This window comes from Microtus pennsylvanicus, chromosome 6, assembly GCF_037038515.1.
Source record: "Microtus pennsylvanicus isolate mMicPen1 chromosome 6, mMicPen1.hap1, whole genome shotgun sequence".
In the NCBI taxonomy this organism is placed as follows: Eukaryota; Metazoa; Chordata; class Mammalia; order Rodentia; family Cricetidae; genus Microtus; species Microtus pennsylvanicus.
In genome coordinates this window covers 15,564,621-15,589,447 of record NC_134584.1, presented here as the reverse complement: position 1 = coordinate 15,589,447, position 24,827 = coordinate 15,564,621, and the positions used below count along the sequence as shown (strand labels likewise).

The 24,827-nt window shown below is 44.3% G+C and overlaps 1 protein-coding gene across 3 annotated transcripts in view; it reads left to right on the top strand.

Annotated features, from left to right (window-relative positions):
• Positions 1–24,827, top strand: part of Myo10 (myosin X) — a 198,946-nt gene that overhangs the window by 121,665 nt on the left and 52,454 nt on the right. For 2 of the 3 annotated variants that reach the window (XM_075975824.1, XM_075975825.1), the window contains 10 exons: positions 1,693–1,822; positions 4,048–4,166; positions 4,379–4,525; positions 4,670–4,770; positions 4,880–4,946; positions 5,474–5,566; positions 5,985–6,053; positions 7,527–7,609; positions 9,973–10,081; positions 12,120–12,200. In XM_075975824.1, the coding sequence (XP_075831939.1) occupies positions 1,693–1,822; positions 4,048–4,166; positions 4,379–4,525; positions 4,670–4,770; positions 4,880–4,946; positions 5,474–5,566; positions 5,985–6,053; positions 7,527–7,609; positions 9,973–10,081; positions 12,120–12,200 (999 nt within the window). Of the gene's footprint in view, positions 1–1,692; positions 1,823–4,047; positions 4,167–4,378; positions 4,526–4,669; positions 4,771–4,879; positions 4,947–5,473; positions 5,567–5,984; positions 6,054–7,526; positions 7,610–9,972; positions 10,082–12,119; positions 12,201–20,965; positions 21,083–24,827 lie in introns of those variants that run through there. The other variant, XM_075975829.1, reaches the window with a different exon arrangement.

The window sequence follows — 24,827 nt, the reverse complement described above, 5'->3', positions numbered from 1 at the left end:
CTGTCATGGTGCACATGTAGAGCTCAGAGAACATCTGTGTCAGTCCACCTTGTTTGAGATGAGCTCTTGCTGGCTCACAACGCCATCACCCCAACACGCTGGACCTGCATATTGCTTTAATATGTCCAGCGTTTACTTTGGTTCTGGGGATCTGAATGCACGTGCAGCGCTTGCATGGCAGGCGCAATGCTTGCACTGCAGGTGCTTCACCCACTGCGCTCTCCCCAGCCCCCGGTAATTTTGTGTTATGAACTGCGTGTTTAGACTATTTCATCTGATAGGAATTGCTTGCTACTGTTCATACATATTTTTAAATCTTACTACTTTTAGTGTTTTAGAAGCAAGGTAGACGACTCTGTTTTAGCTTCGGCACAGTGGCTGTGTCTTAATCTACTGCTATCTCAGCAGCAATTGCAACTCCAGATACCAGTCGGCTTCTCTAGTAGCAGCCTGGCAGGAACCCTGTGCCTGCAAGCAGCGGTTCTATTGTTCTATTTATAAATAAGACTCAAGATTCAAAGGCTTGGGTAAAAACCTGCCAGATCAGAAAGGCTGGGTCACAATTAGCTAACCTCTCCTTGCTGGCATCTCTGAAAGACCGGAGCTTCTGCTTCACTAAACCAGAAAAAGCCGCACCGCTTCAAACCCCGCCCTACTACTTCCTGTTGTCTCTCTATCTCTCCGGGATGCCCTCTAATGCTCTATGATTACTTTATGTCAACTAGTCCTCCTGACCCAACATTGATTTTATTTAATTAACACAAATGCAAACTCGGGGTTTGCAGTGTGCAAATATCACCCAGCATGATTCAGTGAAGATGTTCATTTCTGTGGTCCTTGTCAAACTGACTGGGGGAGATAAAAACACATGATTTTCTTTTGATTTTTGAGATGATGTCCTGCCACATGACCCAGGTTAGCCTTGAATTTGTGGTAATTGTTCTTCTCCAGCCTCCCTAGTTCTGGGATTGCAGGCATGCAGTGCCGTGATTGGTTTTGGCTTAGAAAATACCTATAAACGCACAGAAAGGAGTGAAGTCCACGTTTGTAGAGCATAGGTACTTTGTAATTATTTTATTCATTTCTGACTTGGTTTTTAATTTTGTTTAAAAAGTCTTGAGACAGCCTGGCAGTGGTGGTACATACCTTTAATCCCAGCACTGGGGAGGCAGAGACAGGCAGATCTCTGAGTTTGAGGACAGCCTGGTCTACAAGTGCAAGTTCAAGGACAGACTCCAAAGCTACAGAAAAACCCTGTCTTGAGAAAAATAAATAAATAAATAAATAAATAAATAAATAAATATCTTGAGACTAAGAGATGATTATTTATTTCTTAACCACATTTCTTTGCTCTCCCTTTTTGTATGTCCCCCTGCCTACAGTTTCTGTAAAGAAAGCAGTGTTCATTGTACTTTCCTGTTGGAGGAGAGAGGTGTTTTGTTGACATGACAGTGATTCCTCGGATGTTGTTTAGTAATGGAAGCAAGAGGCTGTCTGTCACAGACGTGTGGTCATGTATTGCTGGATGCTCAGCAGTCTTCATTTCTGCCCTTTTTTAATTTTTAATTTTTTATTTTATTTTTTTACTATGCAGCATTGTTAAAGTCAGTGATTATCATGGTTTTTTTTTTTGTTCTTGAAACCATACCTATTAATGTAACTTAATCATGAGCAGTTTGTGTTTTCTTCTAGACGGCAATGGAAGTCATGCAGTTCAGCAAGGAGGAAGTTCGTGAGGTTTTGAGGTTGCTGGCTGGGATACTGCACCTCGGCAACATAGAATTCATCACTGCTGGAGGGGCGCAGGTTTCCTTCAAAACAGGTGAGACAAGCCATTTTTGTCTGTTTGTCTGTTTGTTTTTGTTTTTTGAAGCAGGGTCTCTCTATAGTCCTGACTATCCTGGAGCTAGCTCTGTAGACCAGGCTGGCCTTGAAATCATAGAGATCCTCCCGCTTCTGCCTCTCGAATCCTGTGCTGGGATTAAAGACTTGCACCACCACGCGACTGACACACGGTTCTTAATTTTCTTTCTTTTTTTAAAAATATTTATTTATTTATTGTGTATACAATATTCTGCCTCTGTGTATGCCTGAAGGCCAGAAGAGGGCACCAGACCTCATTACAGATAGTTGTGAGCCACCATGTGGTTGCTGGGAATTGAACTCAGGATCTTTGGAAGAGCAGGTAATGCTCTTAACCGCTAAGCCATCTCTCCAGCCTCCGCACCGTTCTTTATAGAAAGTTTTCTGGTGCCTAGAGTAGAGCTACGTGTTTTCCCCTAGAGAGTAGCGCTTCAGATTTCCCCTCTCTTTGACACTGGGGCCTGAACCTATGTTCTCACCCACTCTCCCATGCTAAGCACATGTCTGCAACTGTGCCATGTCCAGGTCCGGAGCTGTGGAGCTTCACCTGTGATGTGAAGTGTCAGGGCAATGGTCAAAGCCTTCGGAACGTTCCAGAATTGAGTTGGGGTCTGTTCTTATTCTTACTAGGAAGTAAAATGGACCAAATAAGTAGAATATGAACAATAAGCTCTTGATATATGAAAAGTGTTAAGTCTGTCAGTGAGTGTCCCACTTTGTCTTGGTTTTTAGAGTTATGGAATTGTGGTGCCTCATGACAGTCCATCAGACTGTTGGCTCGCTGTGCAGATGCTGGGTCCATAGCCCAGCCCTGCCAGAGGCGATCCTCCTCCTATCCCTTTTCCCTTAGGACTCTCTTTTGGTAGAATACCTTGGAGTTTGTTGTCTGTATAAAATGCCAGTTGAGGTGCTTTTAAATATGTACGTAGAAGCATTTTGAGTTTTCTGATGGAGACAATAAGCGGCGTTGCAGAAACGGGAAACGGGATGTGTTTGGGATCACAATGCCTGTCTGGGAGCCCCTTCCTTGGGCAATGGTTATCGGGTGTTTGACCCCACCTAGTTCCTTTCAACATCCTAGAAGCCAAGACCTTTGTTTAGGGTCATAGAGGGAGAAATGGTTTAGAGATCAAGAGACTGAGGGCTTTTTGAGAGGGTCTGCATTTTGTAACCAAGTTCTAGAGTACCCAGTGCCCTCTTCTGGCCTCCTCGGGCAATGCAAATGTCCATTCTCTCTGTGCTGCAGTTCTGGCTGTCTGGGAACTCTCTTTCCACCTCCTTTTCCCTGATGTGCCCGAGCACTGGATGAATGAGTTGTGTTGGAGATGTCTCCATTGCATTTGGGCATGGTGCATTGCTCCCAGAACTTTGACCAATTCTGCTTTTCTGCAACGGTCTCTGTCTGTAGTGACTTTGTTGTTGTTGTTTGTTTTTGTTTATTGAGGACAGGGTTTTAGCTTTGGAGACCAGGCTGGTCTCGAACTCACAGAGATCCACCTGCCTTTGCCTCCTGGACGCTGGGATTAAAGGTATGCACCACCACTGCCCAGCTATAGCAACTTTCTTTAATGTCCTGCATCATAAAAGGCAGATTTTCTGTCCCTTTTAAATTATTGTATATTTTTATTGTATGTGTATGTGTACCTGTTTATGTTACAGTCTGAGTGCAGGTTTCTTCACTAAGCTAGATGCTTGTGATCTACCTACAGTGGGTGCTGAGAATCAGACTCAGGTCCTCTGCAAGAGCAGCAAGTACTCTTAACTACTGAGCCATTTCTCCAACCCCAACAGCTTGTATCTGCTTTTAAATTCAGTTTGTTAAGATGCCCCTGTGTCTTGAAACCTCTTAAAAGCATTTTTGTTCTGGTGAGAGATCTGTAGTGGCAAAGCCGGTCATACTTGAGTGCTACCAGTGAAAATAGTCACACACCTCGTCAGCCTCTCAGGGTCACCGGCCATCACTTTGCTCTGGTATTGGGTCCTTCTGCTCTCCTAACATGGGATTGCTATGGGAGTCATTAACTTAGCAGTGAGCTGCATCCATCAACTCTGCCTGAGGAGCTGCGGAATGTCCTCTGCTTTCTGGTGTTGCTGTATGTGGTTGGATTTGAACCCAGCTAGGGTCCAGCCTCTGGTGTGTTTGAGGGACAGTGGGTTCATCTCTGCCTCCTTCTTCACTTCCAGCTTTGGGTAGGTCTGCGGAGTTACTTGGGCTGGACCCAACACAGCTCACAGATGCTCTGACCCAGAGATCGATGTTCCTCAGGGGAGAAGAGATCCTCACGCCTCTCAGCGTTCAGCAGGTATGGCCCCTGCCCTCAGTGCCGTTGAAACTTGTCCCAAATGACATCTTTGGGGTTTTTGATCTAGGTCTCGCTTTGCGTTGTGTGACCACAATGAACCCTTTAAACGTCTAGCTCATAGTCAAAATATGAAATATTCCCCAGAGCACTGTATCCCCCAGTGGGGTGGGACAGGCTGGGTATGCCTTCTGCCACTGTCTTCTCCCCTCCAGGCAATAGATAGCAGAGACTCCTTGGCCATGGCACTTTATGCACGCTGCTTTGAGTGGATAATCAAGAAGATCAACAGCCGGATCAAGGGCAAAGAGGACTTCAAATCCATCGGCATCCTTGACATCTTTGGATTTGAAAACTTCGAGGTACGCCTGCAGAGACCAGGATGTTCCCTAAAGCAGCCGTGGGTGTTTTTCTCTGCAGCCCTTTCTTCTCTCTTGCCCCTCTGTCGCTTCTATGTGTACCCTTGAGGGACCTGAAGAACTCACTCGCTGTATCTCCATCCTTAGGTTAACCACTTTGAACAGTTCAATATCAACTATGCAAATGAGAAGCTTCAAGAATACTTCAACAAGCATATTTTTTCTTTAGAGCAACTAGAATATAGCAGGTAAGCACACAAAGGTTCTACTTCAAAAATATTTTTGGTTTTGATCAGTATTTAAGTTAGCATGAGGTGTATCTTGATTTCCCACGGCCCTCTTTCTTCTTTCCGCCAGAGAAGGGCTCCTGTGGGAAGACATTGACTGGATAGACAATGGAGAGTGCCTCGACTTGATTGAGAAGGTAATGGGGAGCTGGAGCTGGAGAAGGAGTGGTTGCAGTCCCAAGGGTGGCCAGCTGGGGTGATTCATGGTTGTGTGAACAAAATAGCTTGTGCAAACACGCACATCAAAGATGTGAATGTTTAGAACACAATGGGCCATTTGGAAACCTGAATGCGAATGCACCATGGAGTTGGATTTAATACTTGGCTGCTGCCAGGCTATTGTCTCGCCGAACTCAGTATTTCAGAATCAACAGTGTGTGTGAACTGGCCTCACAGATGTTAAGTGCCAGCAAATCCTTGTCCACAGCACTGGTGGGCTTGCCAGTTCTGGAAGTTTATCCATAGCATTTCAGTGGGTCCCAGTTTTGCAAAGACAACTAGAACTTCATTGGTTTTCTTGGTGTGTTTCTTTCTGAATTTTTCAGCCCCAGAGAATACGGTGATGTTTCTGTTTTTAAGCACTGACTGGGTTGGATCTCTGAAGTGGTTTGAGAGACAGACATCCCACACTTCATTCATTCACCCTTTGTCTCTCCTCTTGTAGAAACTCGGCCTGCTTGCCTTGATCAATGAAGAGAGCCATTTTCCGCAAGCCACAGACAGTACCTTGTTGGAGAAGTTACACAATCAACACGCTGTATGTCAAAACCTGCCAGCCTTTCTCGTTTTTGTCTGAGCAGCAGATCCGAGCGTTAAAATGATGAGTGAGGTGCCCGGGCTGCTGGCCCTACTACGCCTCCCACATTTTATGTTCTGTGTCCCTGAAATTGAAGCTTTTCTCCTCATGTACTTATTAGATCTAAGTGGGAAAAGTTAGCTTTGGGGAAGCTGGACAGAATGTGCCCAAGTTTATTTCATAAGCGGAAAACTGGAATGTTTAAGCTATCGTCATAACACATTGAGAGCAATGGTTGGGAGCCCATCCCTTGCCATATGCCAAAACTCTGATGAAATGTGGCTATCTTTGCCATTGTGTTAATGTGGATTTTCCAAGATGTCAAAGGAAATCAATGAATAAAATAAGACCTTCATGTTTGTATGTTTTTTTACATTAGAACAACCACTTTTACGTGAAGCCCCGAGTTGCGGTCAACAATTTCGGAGTGAAGCACTATGCTGGAGAGGTAACTTCTTAAGATACTGTGGAGGGTTGGGATGTTGCTGACTTGCCACTGCTCTTACTGTGACTATGAAAAACCTCAAGTTCGGGGCTGGCGAGATGACTCAGTTTTTAAGAGCACTGACTGCTCTTCCAGGGGACCGGGGTTCAATTCCCAGCACCCACATGGCAGCTTGCAGCTGTCTGAAGATCCAGTTCCTGAGAATCTGACACCATTATACCAATGTACATGAAATAAGGTTAAATAAAGTTTAAAAGAAAACCTCAAGTTCAATGCCCAGTACCACATAACCAGGCATGCTGGCGCACACCTGAAACATCAGGGTGGTGGAAGCAGGAAGATCAGAAGTTAAAGGGCATATCCATGCCAAAATACAGTTCTCACCTCAGAGGGGCAAGAGGAAGTCTTAATCTGAAGCCAAGTATGAATCACCATACCTGGGAACACCAGTGTAGGTTACCCCAAACATCAGATTCCATGAAATTTTGTAGTAACAGAACAGAGAAAATCACAAATCAAGACTCTCTTTAAATACCTTGATAGGAATGCCAGGCAGGTAGGAACAGCAAAGAATTCAGAGAGCCTCTGCTCCAGACCTTGGCTGCTCAGAGGCCATTCTGAGCTTTCCTGTTGGTGGGAGCTGGTGACCTGTTGAATTAATGCATCCCAAAATGTTCCATATGTCGGTCATAAGGACATTAAGTCACACTCAGAGGAGGATAATGGCTATTCAAGAGGCCAAGATAGCCTGTGATAATTTGTAATTAGGCTCCCTACCTACAACATTCCGAACTGTCCACAGTCATTGAGCTGTTTTAATGTCAGGTCTGGTTTTATAGGATCCTATTTCGTTAATGTTTCACGTAACCTGTGTAGAATGGTCAAGCCAGGCACACGGTTGTGTTTCTGGGGGTTTCATCCACGGTCATTTCTACGTATAGAGGAATGTGTGGGGTGAGCCTGAGCTGCATTAGACCAACAGAAACAAACTAGCAAATAAAACAGGGTATTTATTGATATTTGCCCACATAGTACTAACAAGAAGTAGTTGTTTGAGAAGCCAAACACAGCTTTGTTAAAATGATTGCTTTTCATGAGTCTAGCTTTTACAGAAGTTACTAGCTAGGTATGGTGACTTCTGCCCATGATCTCAGGACTCAGGACTCGTAACTTGAAACTGTTAAGATGGTAGTGTGAGATTTCTCCAGGTTCTTTATGTAGGCACTTAGTGCTGTGAATTTTCCTGTTAGTACTGCTTTCAAAGTATCCCAAAGAATTGGGTATGTCATGCATTCATTTCCATTAAATTCTAGGAAGGCTTCCTTTATTTTTCCTTGATCCAGGGGTAATTATGTTGAGAATTGTTCAGTTTCTATGAGTATGTAGAATTTTTGCAATTAGTGTTGTTGGATTCTAACTTTAACCCATAGGTGATCCAGATTATGACACTGTCTCTTGTTTTGTTTTTGAAACAAGGTGCAGTATGATGTCCGAGGCATCCTGGAAAAGAACAGGGACACCTTTAGAGACGATCTTCTCAACCTGCTGAGGGAAAGCAGGTACGTGGGGTCTCCTCTAGGAAGTCAAATTGCCTTTTGTGCAGCTGTCAGTAGTTTTTGTTGATTGGTTGGTTGGTTTTGGTTTTTCGAGACAGGGTTTCTCGTTGTGGCTTTGGAGCCTATCCTAGAATTCACTCTGTAGACCAGGCTGGCCTGCAACTCACAGAGATCTGCCCGCCTCTGCCTCCCGACACCCAGCACATGTCAGTAATTTGTGGCTGCTATTGTGGGAGCATTAACTTAACGTCTTCTCCAGGTCGCATTGCCTCGGTGACTTTAGGGATGCACTGTAGTAGCAAGGACTACCGCTTAATGAGTAGAAACCACAGCAAAGCCCTGTAGTAGATGCTCTCCTCATTGCTGTTACAGGAAGGGAAACTGAGGCTGGGAGCAGGTAAGTAGTTGCTGAGGGTTGTATCTGAGCTGGTAGCGCCAAGCTTAGCTAAGAAGTACGTATGACTCAGAAACCTGCTCCTGACCAGTCCAGCCTGCTTTCCCCACTGCGGCCATGGAGCTGTCTTAATGTCAGGTTGGTTTTATAGGATCCTGTTTCTCTTCGTTGTGAGATGTAAAGAAAGTTAAGCAAGTATTAATGCAGCCAGAATTATAAACGTATTACACATTCTTGTATTCAGGAACTGTTCGTACACACCATCGAGAGTTAAGGCAAACCTCTAGAAAGTTTAATGGTTAGTTCAGCTATTTGTATCCATGAAGCCAGGAAGTTCCCTATTGTCTAGCAACTTAGCAACTTGGTGAAAGAGAAAGAATTTGAGACAAAGCCCTTTCTTGTAGGCTTTCCAAACCTTTGGAGGATCTAGCATGAATATATACAGAAATAAACTTTTAATATCTACGGAAGGAAGTAGACAATTGTTAAAGAGCCACGCTGTTTCTCAGAGTGTAAATACCAGGTGGCCATCCTGTCGCTTAGCCAGCTATGAATTGGGATGAAGGGAGCCAAGCTGATCCCGAATCTGAAACTTTTGATCTTCGAGTTTCTGTTCGCATGTGAAAACACACCACTTAAACTATTATCAGCTATTTCTATTTGTAGATGAGTTTTCAGCCGTGCAGAAAATACACGGTGCTGGGAAACCGCACAGCTCGTTACCTGTCAAAGCGGTCTTGACTGGTCGCCTTAAAAGGATACATTTAAATCCAAGCCACCTGCTGGTTTGAAGCGGAAATGTTTTGTTCTGGTGAAAAGCTAGCTCACAGGCTGGATAGTGGACCAGGGTCACCAGCTGTCGCTGCCCTTCCGTTAAAAGGGGTGCTAGGACAGGGGTGCTGAATTCGCTGCTGCAGCCTGGAGTTTCCTTTTAGAAAATGGGGGAGCCTCTCTCTTTGCTCTCGCCCTTCACCTTTGACCTCTTTGGCCATCGCCCCCTGCCGGATGGCTCTTCTACCTTTCCTGGTGACAGTGAAGCCATCAACCTTCCAGTTTTATAGCACCTAATGTCCTCTGTGCCCAGAATACAACGAGTTATTGGGAAGTTTTTTGATTTATTAATAGTGGCAGTGTTTTAAGAAACTGACTAATATAATAGAGCTGGGATCAGTACTGGCTAAGACCCAGGTGCTGGTCTTCTAGCCCTGGACTGTATTTCCTCATTTTATTCTTGAGTCCTTAAGAGAGAGATGGAGCATCTTGCATTTGTGACACATCCGGGAACTAGAAGAGGCAGAATTTGAACCTTTATCTGCCTTGCTCCCAACACTTCTCTGATTGAACCTTCACAACACTAAACAAGGGGCATAACCCAACAGCTCTGCGTCTTTTAGTTCCTCCATTGTGTTAATCAACTATTGACTGAACATATTTATTAAAATAAAAAAAGCCAGTGGCTGTGCTGAAGATGTACAGACTTCTGTCGTCGCCATTACTCCCTAAACAACGGCACTTTACCGACTCAAGGAAACGTCCCTTGTAAACAATCTAGACATGGCTTAGTGCTTGGGACAATGTGTATGTTCCCTATGTAAACCTTGCCCTATCATAAATAAGGGACTTGAGCTTTTGGAGCATTGATTTCAATGGGAGGACCTAGAATCTGTTCCCCCTACATCCTTAGCGGCAGTGAGGAGTTCAGGGGGTTCTCCCGACAGGCCTGTCCCTCAGTGATACCCCACCCCAGGCCATTGTCTTTTCATTCCCTCCCTCTGGTGGAGGACTCTAGTGCTCCCAGGACTGCCTCCAGCCGCCAGGCGCTGGTTGGCTGAATCTTTCACGTGCTGTTGCAGCTCGGCAGGCCTCGGTGTACGGCGTTAATTATCGTTGTGGAAATCCACTGTAATTACACTGGCCAGGCACCTGACACCCGCGTGCGCTCCCCTCACAGTCCTGCCCGTCCTTCACACAGGTTTGACTTCATCTATGACCTTTTTGAACACGTCTCGAGCCGCAACAACCAGGACACCCTGAAATGCGGAAGCAAACACCGGCGGCCCACCGTCAGCTCACAGTTCAAGGTCAGTCTGCACCACTGGCTTGCATCAATCTGTTGTTTCTGTGATCCAAAGAACTGAGGCAGGAGTGGGGTGTTTGAGAGTTGTGGGGAGACTGGACCTGGTTTCTGTTCTGTCACATTTTTAAGGCAGGCAGAGCTTCACAGGTACACATCTTGGGCTTAAGGATATACTTGCTTTTTGCTTTTTTTGTTCTTTTAATCATGCTTAAAGACCTTGGTTTCATTTCCAACACTCAAAAAAAAAAAAAAAAGAACCAAAAAAGGTATACACATGAATATTTAGACTTTTCTTTGGATTTTATAAATTAAATTATACTATTCTTTCCCTCTAGTGGCACGATAATTATAATTACTAATGTCATTAAAGTAGAAATATTTTGGCCAGGTAGTGTTAGCGCACACTTTTAATCCCAGGACAGAAGCAGGTGAATCTCTGTGAGTTCAAGTCCAGTCTGGTCTACAGAGCGAGTTCTAAGATTGCTAGGGTTGTGACACAGAGAAACCCTGTTTGGAAAAAAAGCAGAAAACCAGAAAAACAAACAGCAACAGAAAGTAGAACTATTTCATGCCTTCAGATCTCACTTTATTTTGAGAAGGACTGTGTAGACTGCCCGTGCTCAAGTGTTTGGGCACTAGTATTTGCAACAGCATGGTTAGTAGGTTATTATCCTGATGGTTTACCACAGGATGAACTTGGAACACTTAATATATCTATAAAAGAGATGTATATACAGATCTGTGTACAGGAGAATTTGAAATGTGTGTATAGAACATTGAAATATTTTTAAAAGGCAAATATGTGTGTATATAACTTATAAATGTACTAATATATGTATTTTTGCACAATGCATGGAAATATGTCTTTAATTAACTAAGCGAAAGCTATTTAATTCTAAGCACATCTTGCCAGGAAGTGGTGGTGCACACCTTTAAGCCCAGCACTCAAGAGGCAAAGACAAATGGATTTCTGTGAGTTTGAGGCCAGTCTGATTCACAGAGTAAGTTCCAGGACAGCCAGGGCTACATAGAAAAACCCTGTCTTGAAAAACAAACAAACAAACAAACAAACAAAAACATAAAAGAAAGAATGGAAAGGAAAAGAAATAGCATATCTTCTTCAGAAGGCTCATTTTGTCCTCCTCAACAAAATTGTTTTATGTTATGGTGAGGTCATTTAAATGTTATTGTATTTAACATTTCATGTGAAAATAGGGCATATTTCTTCCCATGTCTGTTTTTTCCCCATTTACACACACACACACACACACATATATGAAAGCACTATCATATAAAGCACTATATAATATATAAAATATGTTTTCATATATATATATATTACAGCATCATATCTGGAAATAATGACCATCCTATGCCCAAATAACAGTGATGCCAGTTACCCAAATTGAAGGGAAATGGGAGCACCAGCATCTTGAATGTGTAAACATTTTCTGTCATTGGAAGTAGAGCCTGGGAAGGTCACCACCCCCTCATTTAATTATCTGTTTGTCCTTCAGTGAAAACCCTGACTCAAGGGGCAATGGTATCCTGTCAGTCAAGAGACACTGATAAAATCCACCCTGGGAGGCTGCTCTCTGGGGTGCACAGGGCTGTGCTGCTGGAGGCTGAGCGGAGGGAAGAACACTTCAGCTTGCTTGACAGCCCTGGGACTGTAGTGTGCAGTGCAGGCTTTACACAGGGAAGATGTGGCAATGCCAGGCCCCATCGATGAATACTTATTCTGTGCCAGCCGCTGAAACAAGCGCTCTGCATCCGTTGCTGTGCCGGTGTTTGCCTCACCCTCTGAGTACAATATCGCTGTGTCTATGGAGGCGGGAACTAAGATCTGGGGAAGTAGAGGAACGCAATAGGACTTGAGTCAGAGCTATGTGCGCCAAGCCTAGACTCTAAATATCTAAGTGAGATCCTTTGCCTTGTTTTATGTTATGGTGAGGTCATTTAAAACGAAAAAGGCTCATTTCTCTGGTTTGTTATTTTTTGTTTTATTTTGACTAAACCCACCTGTCCTCTTTCTCTGACAGGACTCCCTGCATTCCTTAATGGCAACTCTAAGCTCCTCTAATCCCTTCTTTGTGCGCTGCATCAAGCCCAACACGAAGAAGGTAAGGCTTCTGAAGGACCAGAGTGGGCTCTCCTGAAGGACAGTCCAGGAGCAGTCCAGCCTGTGGTCTTCTAAGGACAGCCTCTGGGAGTGGTTACGCTTAGATTTGGTTTCTCCAGAATTCTTCATCATGGTTGAAAACAGATGTGGCATTCTTGTAACCTGACAGGAAGTGGGAACCCTTCATCCTCTGAGCCTGTGAGTCAGCTTTTCAGTGCTGCCATCTAGATTTAGGAAATCCTACTTTGATAAGTATAAGTATAAGGCCGACATGGTTTCTTTATTATTTGGTTCTAAATGCTTGGCTCCAGCTCCAAAATGCAAAAAAGAAAAAGCATTTAGTATGTTTTCTGTTGTAGCTAATTTTTTAAAGATTTATTTATTAATTATGTATACAACATCTGCAGGCCAGAAGAGGGCACCAGATCTTATTACAGATGGTTGTGAATCACCACGTGGTTGCTGGGAACTGAACTCAGGAAGGACCTCTAGAAGAACAGTCAATGCTCTTAACCTCTGAGCCATCTCTCAGCCCCTATTTTGTTTTTATTTTTGTTTTAAGTTTTCTTTTTTAGTTTTATTGTTTAACTCTGGGGAGAAGATTATAACCTACGTTATAGAAGGAGCTGCAGGCCGCTTCCGCCTCCCAGCTCCCAGCCACCGGTTAGCTTTACCCAAAGTAACAACACACAAATTGTATTCATTTAAACACTGCCTGGCCCATTATATCTAGCCTCTTATTGGCTAGCTCTCACATCTTGATTAACCCATTTATAATAATCTCTGTAGCACCACGAGGTCGTGGCTTCTCAGGGAAGATTCAGCATGTCTGACCTGGCGGCTGGCTCCATGGCGTCTGCTCAGAGAGGAGAGGCATGGTGGTTGTCTCACTTCCCTCTTCCTTCCAGCATTCTGTTCTGTCTACTCCACCCACCTAAGGGCTGGCCTATCAAATGGCCAAGGCAGTTTCTTTATTAACCAATGAAATCAACACAAAACAGAAGACCCTCCCACATCACTAAGTAACAATGTTTTCAGTATTTTATCTTTTAAATTAAAAAGAAGGTAGACTAACTTGTTTTATGTGTATGGATATTTTGCCTACATGTATGTCTGTACACATGAGTGCCTGGTGCCCTCAGAGGTCAGAAGAGGGCATCTGATTCCCTGAAACTGGAGTTACGGGCTAACATATAGATGCTTGGAATAGGTCATGGGTCCTTTGCAAGAACAATAATTGCTCTTAACCACTGACCTATCTCTCCAGACCTATTCTAAGTACTTTGATAACAAGGCAACTTAAGGCTAGATCTTTTTAAATATCATGACTCAATTAGAAGCAGTTTAAAAAGGAGAAGCTGCTGGGGCTGGAGAGATGGCTTAGTGGTTAAGAGCACTGCGTGTTCTTCTGAAGGACCCATGTTCAATTCCTAGCACCCACATGGCAGCTCACAGCTGTAACTCCAGTTCTGGCCTCATCACACAGACATACATGCAGGCAAAATCCCAATCTACATAAAAATACATAAATAAAAAAAAATAAAGAAGAGAAGCTCTTCACCAAGAGAATTAAAAGCTAAAAGGAGAACTTGTCACAAATGTGTGGGTGTATGGGGTTGCTTTGTTTTTTGAGATATCGTCTCATGAACTCCATTCTTTCTTTGAACTCGCTATGTAGCATAGGCTGGACTTGAACTTCTAATCCTCCTGCCTCAGCCTCCTGAAGGCTGGAATTGCAGGTGTGTACATCACATCCAGTTTTATGCTGTGCTAGGGATTCCCCAGGGCCTCGTGCATGCTAGGCAAACACTGTATCAACCGAGCTACATTTTAAGCCCATACAAAATGTTATGGAGTTAATTTTCATTTGGCAAGCAAACCTCTTTAGAACCCTTCTTTTGAGAGAGACTTACCCCCCACCCCAACCCCCATGCAGTAATTTCTAGAACTCTGTCTTGTGAAAGAATAGAAAAGATGAAGATGCGAAATCTGACCTCGCCTTTGTCCCCTTAGAACTTGGGTTTGGGGGCTGGAGAGATGGCTCAGTAGTTAAGAGCACCAACTGCTCTTCCAGAGGTCCTGAGTTCAGTTCCCAGCAATCACAACTGTCTATAGTGGGATCTGGTGCCCTCTTCTGTCATAAAGGTGCACATGCAGATAGAGCACTCATACACATAACATAAATAAATAAATCTTTAAAAAAAAAAAAAAGAGCTTGGGTTTTATTCTCCCAGCCTTCCAGCTGCTGCTAACAGTGTCCTTGTTTGACTTTGGGCTCTGACTTAATGTTGTGTTGTTTCCACATACAGTCACAGATGTGTTCTGGTGTGTTCTGGCAGGAGTGGCCTAATTAGGCAGTGTTGCTCTTCCGTGCGGTAGGGCTGATAATGCCACATCTCACCCTTTGAGCCTGTCAGTTTTTTTCTCAGCTGGAGTCTAGGAGTTGGGTGCCCATTGGATTTCTGGTGCACCATAGTTTAATTGAACCATTTCCTTCCAGCCATGAGACAGTCCTGGGCAGCTCTATCAGTATTAGTATCTCAGATTCCGTGAAACAGGAATGTGCCCTCATGTTGACTTTCCTCAGACAAAAATGTCATTTTGGGAAATTTCCATCCTTGATGGTTTCTGTTCTTAGATGGCACAAAGTTCATTTTTCCTTCAGACGATATTATAAATCTTGAAGCCCATCTGCAGCCAGAATTGAAGGAATTACTTCCTTTTTCTTGTTATTTTTCCATGCTGAGATTTGATTGTGCCCAATTGCTTGGAATTTTGTACTTTACAAAGTGATCCAACGCCGCTCTCTGTTTACCTTGGCTCATGGGCTCGTGTCCTCCTGACTTACTGCGGACACTAGTTAGTCACTTGCCAAGGGAGAGCTTGTAAGAAATCTCTCGATACCATTTTAAGAGCACTAGAATATGAAGGCCTTGACACAAGAGCTAACTTGTCTGTGACCTAAACTGTAGGTGTGGTTTATGAGTGTAAAGAATGCTAATTAGAATATGGAGATAGCAAGTAATGACCTGATTAGCATCCATTCAGTTCCGTCAAGAATATTGTTCTGCTCCTGCCCATCGCGTACTGGGAAACATACAATACCACACCGACCCTCGCTTGGGATTTCTCACAAAAGGTTTTAGTCTAAAGACAAATCCAGAACTTTCCACAGGGATTCTTGCATCTGCCCACCCCTTCTTCCGTGTGTGTCCCTGGCAGGACACATCCAGGGAGGGATAAAGGCCGCTCATCTCACCTCATCCTCTTCTGTTGGGTTCCTTATGTGAAACTGGAGATGTATTTAAATATCTGTGGAAGTGTTTGCATAGCCTCAGGATGGAGATGTTGGGTGGCTTGGACAGATTCTAGAGGTTTGTTTTTTTTTACAGGTTCTGTGGCCAAAAAAGATGACCACAATAGCTAACAAAGTCTGTGGGCTGACTAAAGAACTGGATTAGAATTGAATTGAAGGGACTTGCTTTCGGGAGTCACAGAGTGACCAGGTGTGTGAGGCCATGCAGCATGTGTCTGGGGATTAGCAGCCTTCCCTCCTGCCACCAATTGTTTAGACCCCAGGATAGTCATTCAAGTCTGAATAATTGGGGATCCTTTGTGCCTTTTGTATACTTGTCTGTTGTTGCTATGCTTTTGGCTCCTTCCCCCACATCCAACTCGTGTGTGTATGTGTGTGTGTGTTGCTGTTGGTTTTCTCTATGCCCACCAGCCCCCCCCCCATCCTTCGCTGCACTCCCCCCTTGTATATTTGTAGGATGGGGGGAGGAGAGAGAGAGAGAGAGAGAGAGAGTCTTCCTGCTGCCAAATTGCAATGAAGCTGAAAACTCACTCCTAATAGAAGGTTGTCTGCAGCCTAGCCTGGCCTTGCTGGGCTTGGGACAGCCTGGAGAGAGTTTAGCTCTCCGCTGAGTTTAGACATTGATAATTCACAGAAGACGGGTGAATTTAAATGGTTGTATTTAGATGGTGATGTGCCCTTTCAGCTTCCTTCTGTTGGGATATACTAGGGTATAGCAATAGCTGGCCAAAAACTGCCCCTAAAAGCAGGGAGACTCTTCTGGATTGAAGGCTAACCTGCTGGACCTCATCTGCCTCTCTCCCCCAGGGCATCCTGGGCCTGTGATCTCTCCCTGCCCCATATTTTAGCAAGTGAGATCTCATCTGGAAAGGCTTTCATTAACATTCCTCAGAAAAGCCCGAGGTTATCCTGAACAGAATTAAAGACAGGACAGACTGATGAGTATCAGGGAGGCTGTCCGTCCTGCTGTGAGAACTAGTCTACAGCTCCAGGGAGCCAAGGTGAAGCTGAGGCCACTGCCCACAGCATCAGCCAAGCCTGCTTCTTGCACCATGCCTGGCTACCATGTCTCAATCTTCTGTCACTGGTTTGGTATGATGAGGGCCTAGATTTGAGGAGGGAAGTGTTATGGGTTCCAGGATTCCAGAACACTGCTATCCAAGTTTTAATAATATATTTCTCAAAACGTGTCTCCTCACGAAAGCCAAGATAGAAATGGCATCTGTAATATGTATGAGTCTTGCCGTATTAGCGTGTTGATTCACCTCAGCTGTCTCTGTCAAATGACCCCCCCTTCTCAGGTTTGATACCCTAGCTTTCTGGTCATGCCAGCACTCTTTCTCAAATCATCCTCCAGCTGTGGGTTGGTGCCTCCTACTCAGATACCAAGATCTCTGCATGGTATGGGCATTCTGGAACCATATCTTCATGGATGTACAGATGGCAGATCTGCCCACGGAAAAAAGCTAAGCAGAAAGTTTAAACATCGGAGCTTAATATTTGAATTACTCTTTCTGGAATTCTACATTACTTGTTTGGGCCAAACACAATCTATTATCATACTTTGTTGAACCTAAGGTCCCGTAAGAATGAAGTGCAGAATTTTTCTGTCATTGCAGGTTGAACAAAATCAGCAAGGATGCCGGCCAGTCCACACAGACGCCTTGCTTGCTCACCATTTTTTTTTTTTTTTGCCATTTTACTTTAAAAAGTTCATAGAGTGGAGGTCACTCCTCTCCCTGCCCCTCAGTCTCCAGGCTTTTGGATAAAATGATTTTATGTCTTGGATGATCTGTAGTCATTTTGTTTTGCTTTCTCGGTGCTGGGGATTAAACCCCAGTCCTCGTGCATGCCAGGCAAGAGCCCTGTTGATGAGCTGCTCCTCCTTCTGCTACATAATGTGCAACTACAGAAGAGGCAAGCAGGGTGGGTGGTTAGCTTCATGTTTGTAAGACAGTAGAAACGGCTGAAATGAAATTCACTCGCACCAGGCAGTGTGTTGCCCTGTGGAGGCTGCTTAGGGTTAGAGGACAGCGGGTTAGGTGACATCTGATCAGACACATCTAGATTTCATTTGTATTAATAAAATATGAAAGCCAGGCAGTGGCGGCTCACGTCTTTAATCCCAGCACTCGGGAGATAGACAGGCAGATTTTTGTGAGTTCAAGGCCAGCCTGGGCTACAGAGTCAGTTCCAGGACAGTCAGAGATATACAGAGAAACCCTGTCTCGAAAAAAAATAAACTAAAATATGAAACAGCCACATCCCTTTAATCCCAATCCTAGGTAGCAGAGGTAGGCAGATTTCTGTGAATTTGAGGCCAACCAAAGGCTGCAATAGTGAAACCCTGTCCAAAAAAACAAAACAAACAAACAAAAAAAATGAAACATAACCTGTCTTCTCCAGACTAGTTATCTTCTTTTGTGTATCTGTGTATGTGTGTGCGCACGCGCATGTGTGTGTATGTGTGTGTGGTGAACTCACTGGCATGAGTGGTGTGCCATCCTTGTGGAGACCAGAAGAAGCCATGCTGTGTACTGCTGTATCACTCTGCCTTATTCTCTTTAAATAAGACCAGCATCCAGAAAGCCTGCTCCCTCTCCGGCCTGTCTGCTCCAAGCACTGAGGTTACCGGCATACTATGACCAAGTCTAGCTCCTTGTTAGACTTAACAAGCGCTGGGGTCAGAACTCGAGACTGCATGCCTGCCTGCCTGCACAGCACACACAATTAGCTACCGAGCCATAATCCCAGCTCTGGTTATCTCTTTTAAATGTCACTCAAGGGACCGGAAGAATTGATGAGCAAGTGTAGGCCTTTGCCTCCAAGCCTAACAACCTGAGTTTGACCCGAGTCCGCGTGGTGGAAAGAACCAACTCCTATGAGACTGGGACTTGTTCCTGTTGGCCACGGTTGTCACCAGTTACCTACACATCAGCTCCTGTTGCCTGGGGCCGCTGGGTTATTCATCCTCTGTGCCCAGGACTCTGAGGGTTAACCCCATTGCTCTGATACACAGGGCTCTGGTCTAGCCCATTCAGAGGTACCTGCCTCTTGCGTGAAAGGGAAATTGCAACATTCCTGGAGCACACAAGCCCTAAAAGCCATGGCAGGAAATTCCAAGGCGTATGTCTAGGCTTGGCTAAGCCTTCCTCTCTAAGCCTTGTGTAGCCCCCTCCTTGCCTCTAGACTGTATGTTTTGACAACATCTACATAGATGGGTGGTTATATGTGTTTTGTGAGGGTGTAAAGATGTAAAACAGCTGCAGACAACCATGTGAAGTCGTCCATGCCTGCCTTACATTTATGGTGGAGAATTTACTCAATATTTATGATTTTTATTGTTATATGCTTAAAATTAATTAATTAAAAAATTAATTAAATTCAGATCAATTTCCTGACCAAGGGACCACCCTTCAGGAAGGCAGGTTTACCCTAAGCCATGCTAAAGAGGTAGGAGCAAAAACTTGCCCTGTAATGAGGTGACTACTTAACCTGCCCCCTAGCGGCGGCCTCACTAGGAGAACTGCAGACTGTTCCCTAAATCTGATCATAACTATTCCTTTTCTTCTCTCTCTCTCTCTCTCTCTCTCTCTCTCTCTCTCTCTCTCTCTCTCTCTCTCTCTCTCTCTCTCTCTCTCTGCAGGGTTTCTCTGGAGCTTGTCCTGGAATTTACTCTGTAGACTAGGCTACCAGGCTGGCCTTGAACTCACAGAGATCTGCCTCTCTCTGCCCCCCCCCTCCTTGAGTGCTAGGATTAAAGGTGTGCTCCACCACGTCCAGTCCTCATCTCTTTTCTAAGTATGCTTTTCCTAATGCTTTGGCCTTCACTCTTTCTCTAAAGGCCCATGCCAGCTTATTCTCTTTCTCTGCTCTCTCTTCCTCTTCTTCCTCCAGGCAGCAAGATTCGCACCTTGCCTGCTCCAGGATCTCCTCTGCTGGTAACCACAGTCTTCCATCTTCCATTTGAGTCCATTCTTGAATTCTTTAATTATAAATACTTAGAACCGTAGAGGGGGCATGGCAGTGGTGGCACACACACTTTAATGATTTCAAGGCCAGTCTGGTCTACAGAGCCAGTTCTGGGACAACCAAGGCTACACAGAAAAACCCTGTCTAGAATACAAAGAACTCTAAAAGGAGACCCTGATTTTCTCAGTATCACTAATGTATCAAAATGTTAAATGTTCATGTTTGGTTCAAACTATGATGAATATCTTTTTTAAGAAACATTTTGTAAGATTAGTTTTTGACAACCTGGCTGAGAAGACTTTCTATTGAACAGAAGAAAACATGAATGATGTTGGGCAGTGGTGGCACACGCCTTTAATCCCAGCACTCGGGAGGTGGAAGCAGGTGGGTCTTTGTGAGTTCCAGGCCAGCCTGGTCTCCGAGAGCTAGTTCTAGAACAGGCCGCAAAGCTACAGAGAAACCCTGTCTCTAAAAACCAAATAAAAAAAGAAAAGAAAACATGAATGATATCACTTTAAATAGAAAAGATTATGTGAGCCGGGCGGTGGTGGAATATGCCTTTAGTGCCATCACTTGGGAGGCAGAGGCAGGTGGATCTCCATGAGTTTGGGGCCAACCTGGTCTACAAAATGAGTTCCAGAACGTGAAGGTTATTACACAGAGAAACCCTGTCTCAATAAGCCAACCAACCAAACAAACAAATGAATCTAAGATTATGTGAACAATGAAAGTAGGGGTTTTGTAGCATTATGTAGACTGTCAGCTCTTTTAACTAACTCTGGGTGAATTGAGTTCTTTCTTTAGAGGTGGCTACATTTCCTCTGTGTACACTCCCCCAACGTTAACTAACCTTCAATAATTCTGTTTTTCTGATTGCCTCCAATATTCCTGGCTGGCTTTGACCATCTTCCTTCAGCTAGGACACATTTCTAGAGTTTTCCTTTTGCTTAGAGAATATCTCATATAGAAGATCTGTGAAGAGGCAGCTTTGCCTTTTGAGGAAATTTTGGTAAAAAGAAACCATTAAAGCAACTATTCTTCTCCCCCAACAAAGCAATCCAGGAAACCCCTCAGTGGTCACTTCAGCCCTGTTTACCAAGTTGTCATGGCAACTATTCAGCTGCCCTGTGTAAAGACCTGGATAAATAGCTGTAAATGAAACTCAGCTCAAGTGAAAAGTGTTGTCCTCGGGGTGGGTTTTCTAAGATCACAGCTAAAATACTTGAGTGTTTTTGTCCTTAGGCATCTCTAAATACATATATATATATTTATAAAATCTTTGAAAATTTAGCCTCTTTGGATTCTTACTTGATTTGTGTGTTTGTCAGTGTGTGGATGATGGCTCGTTTGTGCTTGGAGTCAAAAGTATTATCAACCATTCCTGTCACGCTGGCCTGAGAGGCTGGGCGTCTTTGAGTAGACTCAGGCAGGAATGAATTAAGCAAGCACAGCCCAAGACAGCACATAAAAGGCAGGGAGCTGTGCAAGCTTCAGAGAGCTGGGATTGCCTGTCAGCTCAGATACTCTTGGGCTCTTCCTCTGGAGATGCAGCTGTGCCTTGGACGGACCCTGAAGGGAGGGAAATAAAGCTCAAGGTAGGCTTTTGTTTTGCTCTGTTTTTCCTTCTTCTTCGGGGCTCTGCCTAAAAGTTTCGTCTGCTTTGTAATGGTTGCTGTCGTGCAAAACTGTAGGATGAAATACCAAAGGAGGGGTTTGGTCGCCTCTCTGAGCCCCAGACTTTAGGTCCCTAAACAAATGGGGGAGGTGCTGGTTCGGATGGTACAGGTTTGAAATATTAATAATCCTTTGTAAAAATGAAGGCATTACTCCATTTATCAGCTGAGGCCTTGACTGTGTGATCTACTTTTTGATAAGCCAAGAATTTAAAGAAAAACATTGTGAATGAATTGAAGAGGAAACTTGGTAATGGTGTCTTTTGTTTGAATTTGACGTATTTCTCCCCAAAAGCTTCTTACTACCGTCTTATAGCTTTCCCGTGCCTTGGGCTGCGTAGGAATGTTCAAAGAAATAGGCACAAAAGTTAACTCTTCCTAAATTTTCCTTTTAGGGGTCTACTAGTGTGGAGATTGTGAGAAGTTAGGTGAATTAACTGATCTGTTGGATAATGTGAGCTCTTTTCACACACACACACACATGCACGTATGCGCACACACACGCGTGCACACACAAGTGCACACGTATGTGAATATTGCTACCAGCTTGGAGAACTATGAGGAAGCACAGGCACATTTTGCTCGGTTCTCCGAAGGGAAATGCCCCCTAAGAAAGAACTCTAGGAGTGAGGGAAGCCAGCACCGAGAGGGTGGGATGGCTTAGGCTGGTGTCCATTCAGTTGCTAAGTGGGTCCTGGGAGGGATTAAATGTTTTCAATATGAAGGTAGTCTTTCATATTAAAGAGGACAACATTTGAAAGCCATGCATAATAATGGTCTACCACCTACTTGGCTACAGCTACCTTTCTGTTGAAATAGGCGTCTAGGGTCTAGAAATAATCAAAACCTCTCGTGGGCTTGTGGTTATCTGGGGCCTTCCTCCCTCTGTGTGGAAAGGTGTCCCGCAAAGCACCTGGACCACTGTACGGCCATCTCTCACCACCCTCACGTGGTTCCGTTGAGTGGACCACTATTTGTCTCCCTGACGGACCTCATGGCAGGTCAAAGGTTGTATAGGAGGTGATTGCTGCTCTCTGGGGAGTCACAGCTGTAAATGGGGCCCCTGCTCCCTCCTTGCTGTCGTACTCCAGTAGTCTTTAGCTCCTCCTGCTGAACTTCCAGAATATTATCCAATCAGATGGGAGACCCACTGGCTCCTATGAGGAGACTGCCTCAGACACTTGGCTGTCACTGACAGATTTTTTTTGGGGGGGGTAGTCTTTTGGCATATGAAGCCCCACATTAGTATGCTCACAGGCAACCCCCACAATGTGTGACTTCTGTTCCTTCCCAGCTCACTGAGCTCAGCAAAGAGCACTCTTCCCCAGCCTCCATTCTCATTCTGGTGAAGTGGTGGGGGGTGGGAGTAGGGGTGGGGGAGTACCTGACTTCCCTTGATTACAAACATTGAGAAAGAATGGTGAGAAACATACAAACAGCATGTGCCTCCACTCATGACGCCAGTGTAAAGGACGGGTTTATTATTGTAAACATTGCAAAGTTGTCGGTGAACTTTTTTCTTTATTCACCCATAATTTCACTACCCAAAGACCATCCGTTTATATTTGAATGTATATATACTGCCCCCTCCCCCCCCCGTCCCCAGGGAATAAACAGGACCTTGACTGTCTTCCCTGTTCATCTGAGCTTCATTTCCAGTCTCTATATCATAGTTCTAGTTTGAGACAGGGTCCTTACCCAACTGACCTTACACTTCCTTTGTAGGCTAAGTCCTCCTTAGCCTTGGCCTCCAAGGTAGCTGGAATGACAGGTAGGTGCCACCATACCCAGCTATACTTAGTTTTTCTGAACTGGAATCTAAACTTTGAAAGTATTTTTTTCAACCTAATATGTCATCAAGCATTTTCTTTATCCTTCCAGACAGGGTTTCTCCGTGTAACAGTCTTAGTTGTCATGGAACTCACTCTGTAGACCAGGTTGGCCTCGAACTCATAGAGATCCACCTGCCTCTGTCTCCCGTGCGCCACCAGTGCCAGGCCATTAGGAAGCATTCTTATATGCTTTAGGATTCTGTCAAGGGCTGTGTGTGTATGTGTGTGTTGTGTGCATGCTGCTGAATGAACCCAGGACCTTCTCTGCACGATAGGGGTGAAGGGACTTGCTTTTTAAATGATCTGTGTCTCCAGTCCTCAGTGGCAGTATTTGAAAGATTTCTTTTTTTAAGTATTTATTTATTTATTTATTTATTTATTTATTTATTTATTTATTTATTTATTATGTATACAATATTCTGTCTGTGTGTATGTCTGCAGACCAGAAGAGGGCACCAGACCACCATGTGGTTGCTGGGAATTGAACTCAGGACCTTTGGAAGAGCAGGCAATGCTCTTAACTACTGAGCCATCTCTCCAGCCCCTATTTGAAAGATTTCTGTTACTGCATTGTCTCTCTTGTTGCAAACATCACTGTTGTCTTATTCTCATGTTTTCTTAAAAGTATTTTTTTCTTTTCCTAAATCCAAGTATGTATGTTGTTATGGCTCTATTAATATATGTATACATGTAGCTGAGTTCCTGTTCACTGAAGCCACCTACAAATCAAGAAACAGGTAGCCTTCACTGGCGATGATGGTGGCACAAGCTTTGCTTTTAATCTCAGCACTCAGGCAGGTGGATCTTTATGAGTTTGAGGCCAGCCTGGTCTACAGAGCAAGTTCCTGGACAGGCTCCACAGAGAAACCTGTCTCAACAAATGAAAAAAAAAAGGAAGAAAGGGAAAAGGAATAGGTAGCTTTACTATATAAAGAACATTTACAAACTGATTAAAACTATAACAGATGCTTTAGAGAAATTAAGAAAGCGCAATCAAGAAATTTGCAAGAAGTAATGAAATCTGGGGATCTTCAAATTAAAATTGGTAATTTTTTCAGGCTGAAGTTTGAATTTGTGTTTGTTTTTATTTGGTCGGTTTTGGAGATTGTCTTTCTACATAAGGTCTGGCAGCCCTGGCACTCAGTATGTAGACTGAGCTAGCCTGGAACTCACAAAGATCCGCCTGCCCCTGCCTGGGAATAGAGGCGTGTACCACAATGCCTGGCATAAATTAATTTTTAATTGAATCTGTTTTCTTGCCTACTTTGATATACAGTTATACACACATACATTAATATACTTTAAAAGAGATAGACAGACTGACATGTCTACCTTCTTCTCAAGAGGGAAGAGGTGAGGCCTGAACTGGGCTGTCCCCTTGAGCAAGCAACTCTTCACTGCTGAATATTTAACTAGTCTGAGGCTGAGGGATCAAAGCCTTTCGTGGCACCCTATGTAAGCTTCCTACCTCCTGCTCTGCCCTCCTTCCTGGTCTCCACCCCACCCCCAGGCAAGGGGCACCGCTAGCTACTAACTGCCACTCCTTCCCGCCCTCTGACCAGCCTCCCCACCCCCACGCCACGCTCTTGACTGGCTCCTCTAGGCGGAGGCCTGGCCTTGGGCTCTGCCCCCACCTGCCTGTTCCAACCTCTAGATCCAGGCTCCTTTCTCCTGAAGCTCCTGGCTGGTGAGTACCTACCCTTCCCACCGTATCTTTCCAGTATTTGGGTTTCACAGTCGCCTTAATTTTGGAGTCCACTTTTCTGGGTGCAGTTGCCTGGATTTTCCAGTTCTGTGCAGACTGGGTCTTTGAAGTAAAAAGTATTCATGATTTA